Source organism: Haliaeetus leucocephalus, unplaced genomic scaffold (genome assembly GCF_000737465.1).
Source record: "Haliaeetus leucocephalus isolate CR32 unplaced genomic scaffold, Haliaeetus_leucocephalus-4.0 Scaffold484, whole genome shotgun sequence".
Lineage (NCBI taxonomy): Eukaryota > Metazoa > Chordata > Aves > Accipitriformes > Accipitridae > Haliaeetus > Haliaeetus leucocephalus.
Window position 1 is genome coordinate 7,332,571 of NW_010972920.1, and position 9,394 is coordinate 7,341,964.

Sequence of the window (9,394 nt, forward strand, 5' to 3'; positions counted from 1 at the left end):
ATTACTAATAAATATGTAATGTACAATGTTCTTTTTGTTAGGGCATGCTAATCACATTTCATCTGTGCAAGAAGAATTATAAGAGGCTCTTTTAGAATATTGGTTTGAATGCACTTAGTGAATTACTGGAAAAGACATTTACGAATAAAAAATACATACTGTATTCTTTGTACAAAAATAAAGCTCTTTCCCTAAAACTCTGCACATGCAAATATCCTGTGGAGGTGAATGAAGAGTGCTGGTTTACTGGTTGGCTGCCTTGGACTCACCAAAAAAAGCACTTAGTTCATGATAAAGGCATTCAATTAAACTCCTCCGTAAAAATTTAAATGTAACATTGTGGAAACATCAGCAGGTACTCTGCGATTGCAGGACTTGCTTTAATATTTTCCCAGTTGTTTTTATCAAATCTGAGATTAGGTTTTACCCTAACTTTCTCTAGTTCTGTAACTTTAAAATCCATTGCAGTCACAGCAGCAGCTTTGCATATTGCTTACCAATTGGTGATCAGGAGACTTTATGGGTAGCAAAGTCAGAGAAACGGGGATAAAAGGTGCAGGACACCATTTAAATTTAGTAGCTTGATTACATATGAGTGGTAGTTCGTGTTTAGAATGTTAATTCTCATGCAGTAATGTGGAAACATTGAGGTATGAGATAGAACATTACTCAGAGGAAAAGCGGTTTTTAAACAGAAAAAAAAAACCGAAAAAAAAAAACCTATCAAAATGGTCATCACTAGAAAGAAGGAGAGTTCACTGTGGAAGCTTGGTTCATTGTTGCCCTGAGGATCTTCCTTCTTCCTCTGACCTATGTTTTTGAGGAGGTTCACATTTCAGGACAGCGAAAATGTGGCGGAAAAAAAGCTTTTTGTATTAGTTTTCCTTTAGGCTGACATTGGTAGGAATGGAAATATTTTTAATACTACCTCATTATTTTTGGAGGTAACTAAGCTTGTCATTTTCCATTGGAACACTAGATGTAGTTTTCCAGTTTCCTCTCTATACCACATTTCTACTAAGTAGAGAGAAAATTAGATGGACGATTAATTTTTACTGGAAGATTTTACACTCTCTTCCAAGATCAGTGTCCTCGTGTGGGGCTAATATCTGTTTGGGGGTAAATTAACAGTTACTTCTCAAATGGAAGAGTCTAGAGGTACAGAATCATTACAAGCAGAATATGGTGGTATGTAATTAAGCTGCTAAAAACTGGTTTTAAGTGCTATGATACTCACTTTTATTCTAAAAAGTTTCAATGCTATCTCTGGCTATAGTTCCACAGAAATGTTCAGGATTCAGAAGCTCTACAGGCAGGTTTCTGCATAACAAAAAACTTGACCGATTTAAAACCAAAAATTGCAATTGAAACTTAAACCGTTAAAATGAATCGAGTAGAGAGAAGGAATAGTGTTACCAATACATGAATATGAGTGTAAAATACTGTCTTCTGAGAGAGCAATATGCATTTTAGCTGCTTCACTGTGAATAATCATCAGTTACTGCATTTGTTGCACTGTTTGCAGTGGCTGATCATACCAGTCAGTCATGCCTCTGCTGTATTTATCACATTAAATTGAGGGAGTCTAAGTGGAATTCTGTCTTCTGAAGTGTGTTTTTTGCCACAGAATCCTGTATCTCCACTTAGAGCATGTGGGTTACTCCTCTCCCTGTTGAAACCCATGACAAATGTGCCATTAACTTCAAGATGGACACAGGTCAGACCCATGCCATACAGTATGATTTGTAAATGTTTTTCCAGTATTCATAAGACAGTTAAATGTGGGATATTTTTCCATAGTTAACTAAGATACAGTCTAAAAACTTATAAATAAAATTGTGTGTGTGGTATTATTGCAGATAAGGAAATCGGTCCAAGTAGACACCTTCCGAGGTTTCAAAGCCTCTGACAATTTTTTTTGTTCATTTTCTTTAAAAAGTTTCAGACATCCTATATGAGATTCATTTAAGATCAAAGCAAGAATAAGAAGTAGCCATCTCATGTATTTCTAGTTCAGCAGAGGGTGATAGTTAACTAAGTCCCTTAAGAGAGCCTATTTTTGTGAAATTACAATTTAATTTTCACTGCAAGGTGAGGCGAGGTCACTTTCAAAACAGCATCCATCTTATGTACAGCCATCCAAGTAAGACTCCTTAATATTTTGGAAGAGGCTTTCACTTACCACACACAGAGCACAGCATAGTAGCAATGGAAGATATTTACATTTTTCACGTTGTCTTAAATAACATAGTGTCTGCTTTAAATAGTAGATTTTCAGTAGCCTTCAGCTCTGGTGTGTCCTAGATTAGTCCTTGATTAACTGTAAAAACAACAAACGCATTGTTAGAAATAGTGTAAAATAAGGATATCTAATTGTTTGCAAAATGTCAAAAAGCACCCAGGAGGAATCAACTCTGATTACCTTTTTGATCAGTTTTGCCAAGCTCTTCAAAAACTCTTTGGGGGTTTTTTTCTCATAAGATTCACATGAAGACTCACACTGCTGAAAGATAAAGAAAATTATGCCACTTCTAAACAGCGCATCAGAATCATAAATAATATTTCGAGCTTTCTCACTGAATAATCAAGAGGGTTGTAATCAAAACCTTTTACAAATGGAAAAGCTGAGACACAGGCTGTTTCAGAAAGGGAAAAAATACAGTAACAACACTTTTTGTTCACTTTTTTTTCAGTAATACTGTGTCCTTTTGTCCGGCAAGTTGCGTGGTTGCCAAGTACATACATGTAATTGACTGCTGGGATCAGAGTGAACGCCTTTCCAAAAAGTACAGAAAATTGGACATTTTTAATTTCCAAAGTAACGAAAGGCAGATTGGTTTTTCTAACAAGTTTGCTTTCTGAAATTCCACCATTGCAGGTGGTGTCTGCTATAGAAAATAAGGAGCAATGATCATGATTATGAGCACTGTGAGGAAATCCTACCTTTCTAGTGTTGATCAAGGTGAATCTTTTCAAGACTTTAACAGTTAGGGTGAATGTAGAATTTACTTGGCTGTTTTCTGGTTGTAATTTCAGTATGCCTTTCTGGAAGCAGGTCACAGCTGTGAACAGGCATCCATCCTAGGGCAGGAAAAGAAGGAACAGTTTTAAAACAGATGTTGCAGCACTTTTTCCTGCATCTGTTAGGTTGTGGTCCACGTGCAAAAGTAAGTATCCAGGATATTAATTGAGAAGATTCAGCTGTACTCTTTGTTGTTGTTGTTAGTTTTAGATATGCAAGAGATCTTTAACCTTTACTCTGCCTGTTCTTTGATAATTACTTAAGTATTTCCTCATTAAATAAATGCCTAAAATATCCACTTGGATATTAATCATGACAGCAATTGAAAGAAAATGCCACTGAAGAGTAGATCGTGTTACATGTAGTCAGTTTTCACAAGCACAGGTATGAGTATTTTCCTATTAAAAAAAAATGAATATCACTCTGGACTGTTCCTCAGTGCTACATGTGGGAATATACTTTTTTCTTCCTAACTGTGCCCTTTCTATTATTACCTACTTAATAATTATACTTAGAATTGATATAGAACTGCATATTTTCAAATACTAGTGAAATGTTCTCGCTTGATAGTGTGGGAAATGAAGGTGAAGTTACTTATATTACTAAAGGGCTAAGAGGGATTGAGGAGGAGAGGCAGGATAAGGAGCCAGGCTCCTGGCTTGAATTGTCTTACTGTGTTGCTTTAAATTCAAGTGCAAGTTAAACCTAAGTCAAGGAAAGTAAGCATCATCTATACATAAATTGAAAAAGAAGTCATCTATTCAGATGATATAAATTTTCTGTTGCTGGTGCTTATCTGGAATTAAAGCAACCTGCTGTTTTCCTTTCATGGTGCAGCTGCGTATTAATTTTACTGATGCTAACAGAAAGACTGCAAGCTCTCCAGAATCTCCTTTCGTGTGTAGTGATTGTTTTCTTTCGCTAGGCACGCAGCTATGGAAAATATCACCAAAACTAACCTATAGTCAATAGAGAAAGAAAAGCAATGTTTACTGAAGCCAATTTGTAACTCACTTTCTGTTTTCCGAAGAAGGAAACCTTTAGAACTGCTGATTACACATATTAGAAAGGCTCCAAAGCCATCATCCCTGTTTTGCATGCCAACTGCTACCGAAGCTGAATCTCATCTGGTTTATTAGATGCCGCTGCAGTTCGCTGCTTTGGCAAGGACAAGGCAACCTTCATGTATGTTGCTTACAGCAAATTTTAATAGCAACATTTTATATTGGTTAGATATAACATTTTATTTTCCTTAAAAACCACACGTTTATGTTTGTTTCAAGCTTCTTACCGTAACCAGTCTTGCTTACTGGAAAAAAACCGCTCGTTTTTAGAGAGATCAATTTTCCAGCTGAAACTGAAAACATTTTCTGCCTCATCCGTGATGAGCTGAGAAACTAGCATTTCTCATATATGCTGCCTTTTTTTTTTTTTTTTTTGCTGAGTTAACAGTTAGCTGTAGGCAGGCCAACAGTCAGAGGACCACAAGGATTGTGGGTTTCAGTATGTTGTGATGGGTTAAGCACTTTGATGAAGAGCTTGAAAAGCATAGGCCACTGGTAATGTCAGAGGGGGCCTAGGCAAATGTAAAATATTTGTATCAGAGGCAATTTGCAGCAATACTCTGCATCTGAGTGAAACTACCTTTACAGATTAGCCTGAAAAGCCCTTACTTCCTGAATTAGTGATCAGTGGGGTTAGATGCTGATCCGATGTAAATCAGCATTGTGTCACTAGCTCCAGCTGCAATGTCAATCACCAGCAATAAATCTTATTTTCCCTCTGGTCTTGCATCACTTCAGTCTTAAGACTACTTTTTTAGGCTCAGCATATTTTCCCTTGAGTTGATACCCTCTGAGCTTTTAAACTTCTTACCTCCCTTTTGTTAAAAAAAAGGTATTTCATTGCTAAGTGTACAAGCAAATTGTGTGGGATTGAATTGGGGCTAACACTTAGTCCACTCACAGGAACCTCCAGGAAGTCAAAACAAATAGTGATAAACCACTGAATTTTGAATGTTATAAAAGGTAGTCATCTTCCTGAATATTCAAGGCCAAATGTAAATCTGGCATTAGCAGGTTATCACAGAAGAAATACTTAGATATTTGAAATACAGTTCTATGAAAGACTTTTTATTAAATCCAGAGTTGTTAGGGTGTGATTGCACCTAATCGCCCTGAATGCAGCTCTAGCACACTGTAATTCATATCTTAGTATTTGGACAATTCAGTAGATGCAAATTTCACCCTGTAGGATGAAAAGTTTGTTAATGTGGTTGCTGCTGATAATTACGATTGCACACTAATTTTTTCTTTCAAGTTTTTCATCAGAGGTTGAACCTGTATCAACTTAGTACTTTCTAAATATGTGAATTCTCTGTCTCCTCTAGTTTTCAGCGGAGGTACTTGGGACCTCCCAGAATCAGACTGTAAAACCCTAAGCTGCAAATAAGCTGTTGTCTTCCTTCCTGAGGTGACCATGTTTTTTGAGAGAGAAAAAAAAACCACCCAACCTGATTAAGCGATTAGTCACTAGTTGTATTTGCTTTGTTTCAGAGGTAGTGGCAAACACTGCAGTAAAATGACAGCTAATCATCTACTTTTCACTTTGACACCACAAGTTAGAAAGAGTGTTAATGAAAAAAACCCAGCAATTAGTTAGGGTGCATTAGGTTTTTGCACTGTAGTTGTTTCTGGCAATGAGAAGGAATGTATCTGTTTTGGTGATGCTTCTCTATTTTTTTGGCAAGTAAAAAATGCAACAACTGTAAAGCCTAGGAGGAGGCTAACAAAACCTGTGTGAAATGAGGTGAGTTTTTTTCCTTTCTTCTTGTCGTTGTTTTGCAAGAGTTTACAGTCGTGAGTAAATAGCTTTACACTGCAGGCATTTTTCAAAAAACTATGCCTAATGATCATTTTTGTATGTCAATCAAAATTGTTTGCTTTCTGAAATAGTTGTCAGGACTCAGAAATCAAAATTACAGGTAAATTTAAGACAGCTAATAACAGGAGAAGTATAACATTAGATTAGTCACAGCTAGCTCTAGACCTTTGTTTTATGTTGGGGATTATCAAAAGAAGGCAGGACGTGTTTAGCTTCTAGACTTCTAAGACATGCTGTTACTATTATTGGTATTTAATTTCACGGTAAATCCTGCATCCTGCCACTTTGAAGTATGCACACACTTTCTGTGACTGGTGTAATTTACTGCATATAAGAAGTTCCTGACCTTGGAACACACAAAATATCAGCATTAAATAATGTATAAATAAATATCTGTATTAGGAAAGGATTTGCAGGGACCTGTTCCTGTAATTTTAGCTAGTTATAATCCAAAGAGAATACTTGCAGAATGCAGTTCTATCTTCCCGTTGATAGCGCAACCCTTGCATGCGAATAGTCTCCAAGAAACCAGTGTGACTACATATGAGAGGAAGCGCTATGTAATACGGCCTTACAGTGCCACTCCTGGCATTTAGCTTCAGTGGGAGGGAAAGTGGGGTCCCTTTGGGTTCAGCTCAGCAATGCTCCCAGTGCGGCTGGAGCTCATGGCAGCTGGAGGCACTTCCACTCCCACGACCTGCATCCCCAAGAGCACTGCTGCTTATCTGGATCTTGTATGAATCCTTACTCTTAGCCCCATTTCTTGAGTAAATGGAATACGTACAAATTTGAATCTGTGGGTGTGTTAGAATACACACACGATAGCAAAGTAGTAATTAAGATTACATAATATAAACACTTCTGCCATTAAAAATCCAGAAATAAGGAACTTCTATCAAAGTATTTTCTTACTCAATCTAGCTTGCATTAAGACTACTAGGTCAAAGATGTGAAAAAGAAGGTATCTGCTATTTGTCAATGGAATAAACCAGTACAAAATCAAATTGATGTAATTAGAAAGAAATGTTAAAGCAGTCTCACCGCAGGGTTTTCTGGTGTATGCAGCAATTCAACATCCTACAATAAAACAAATCTAAATTAGAAAAGTTTAACATTTGAAAGTGATGTCCCTCACAAGATATATTCTAAGCAATGCATAATGCTTGAAAATAACTTCAGTATTACAGCAAATACTTTGCTTACCTTATCTTTCACTGTGGTTTCTAACAGGTTAACTGTCTTCAAAAGCTGTCTGTATTTTGCTATTTTGTATGGAGCTGCAGTCTGCGCCATACTGGAACAGAAGAAAAGCATACAGAAAATAATCATCCTCTCCATACTGATGAGTTTTGTTTTAAAACGTTCCAGGAGCAAAGTTGTTCTATTCAAGATGAACACTTCAGTTTGAGTTGTGCTCAGGTATGCTACGTACCTACCTATATATTGGTCCTTGCTGGAGATGTAAAACCCACCCATTTCAGTTTGGAAAGCTTTGTAGAATGGATTAATGAGTAACCCTTTTTTCTTTTCCACTGGCTAGATGCATGTATGCAAGTTTGTGCGTAGGGGGCAGGGATTGATGGAGTGAGCAAAAATATGCCCCATCTGCACATTGGACAGGAAAAAAAGAGAAAAGGGTGAATTCCCATTTTCACTTTGAGTCAAGAAATGAACATAGTAAAAAGTAGGTACTTAGAAACCACAGACGTAGGTAAACAAAGATTCTGCATTTTTTTCCTGTTTCTTACAGCAACGAATCTCTCCAATCCACCTGAGGCTCTTCTGTACCATGCTGGAGAAATATGACAGGACTTCTTTTCAGAATTTAAATGTATTTATCCTACTTTCTTTATGGCTCCAAGGGGTGTTTGTTAGCTAGTTCCCTCTGATGTCTGTGAACTGCCACTTTTATATTCTTAGCTTGTTTTTTGCGACAGCTGTGAGTAAAAGCTCATCTTAGCGTTTAAGCCAGCTGAAGTTTGCTCTACGTATACTTGGGCCCAGTACCAGATATTTTAACAGCATCGTAGAGAGTGTGTCCACTGGGGGTGAAAGTTGCAGGGAAATGCATTGCCCTGGGAGGGGTGGATGCCCGTACCATGCCCATTCCCCAGATGGGAGCGGTACTGGAAGATCAGGGACTGAATCCTGGTGAGTCCCAAGGGACGCTACCACTTTGCAGTGGTGGTCCAGTGCTTGTAGCAGCTAAACACATTCAATTACATTCTGCAGCAGCTAGGCTTGAGGTTAGTTTTGCAATTCAATGCAACCCCTTCAAAGGAGATGTGATACTGAGACCTGAGAATTCTCTTGAGAATGTAGAAGTGCATTTGTTTTGTGTGAAATCCAAACAGAAGCGCATACTTGAAAAAATGTAAAGCCAGAATAAAACCAGCAGAATGATATGAATTAAGAAATAAAGCAGACTCTTGGCATTTCCTTCAAAACTGATGCCTGTTGTAATTAAGTATATATGCTGCTTTTGAGGAAGTTTATTTAATGTTTAAAGATGTGCATTAGCAAAGGGATTTTTTTCCAGCAAATGCTGGTAAGGAATGTTCTCATATGGGGACTTCCACAGCTGCTTTCTCTCTAAATGACTGACACTGAAGTTGAAGGTATTTAAAGGTATTCTTCTTAAGTATACTCCTTTTTTTTTTTTTTTCAGTTGCCTTCAGCCCAAGCCCAGTTTCTCTCACTCTTGCTGAGCTGCACTGTTCTCAGTAAGGCTCTCTGCGGGCACTAGGGACTTACTGGACTGCCAGCTCTAGGAATCAGTTCATTTTAAAATCAACGTTCCTAATATTTCCTCACAAGGAGGAAAAAAATTATTTAAATGGCTCTTATGTATTATCATTACTAAATGGTTATCAACACTGTGGTACTACCATTAAAACGTTCCTGTGTGGAATTAGTAGAGGGCAGTTAAAGTCACTTGGACACCTTCACTGTGGTGAATAAAAAGATGCTCAAGTGTCTTTCAGATTAAATCTTTGCCTCTGGAAGTCTGAAGATTTCAGATGGCTTTGGAGATGCTTTACAAAATCTACACAGTGTTTGGACTTCAGTTGGGTGTCTAGAATGCTAGTCTGTGTAATATGCTGGCATCGTATAAAATGCATCTGTATGCTTCTGTCTGGTGGGTGAATCTGGGTAGTCAAGTTGGATCACCTATTTCTTGTGGTTCATTTCAAAATGAGCATTTAAGCTGATGAGAGCTCTGTCTGGCATACTCAAGTGTTTTCTGTATACAAATGATTATTTACTGTATGCTGGTTTTGTGCTTAAGACATTTTTAATCTTTAGAAAATGGATAGCTTAAAGGAATAGATTTTACAGGTGGATGCGTAGATACACATAACACACTCATGCTGTCATGTATGCACACACAAAATCTCTCCTGGTGAAAGGGATAGCTAATGACACCTGATAGAACAGAAATCCTGAAAAATAGGAACTGAAATAAGTAAGAAAAAGAATACTTTCTTC

At 37.4% G+C, this 9,394-nt stretch overlaps 1 protein-coding gene across 1 annotated transcript; it reads right to left on the reverse strand.

Annotated features, from left to right (window-relative positions):
* Positions 1-2,305: 2,305 nt before the first annotated feature.
* IL21 (interleukin 21) lies at positions 2,306-7,198 on the reverse strand. The gene is made up of 5 exons (XM_010575612.1): positions 7,109-7,198; positions 6,947-6,982; positions 2,944-3,081; positions 2,423-2,503; positions 2,306-2,320 (listed from the first exon to the last, which is right to left on the reverse strand). Exons 1-5 carry the CDS (start codon positions 7,196-7,198, stop codon positions 2,306-2,308), a joined length of 360 nt encoding a protein of 119 aa, XP_010573914.1.
* Between the last annotated feature and the right edge of the window lie 2,196 nt (positions 7,199-9,394).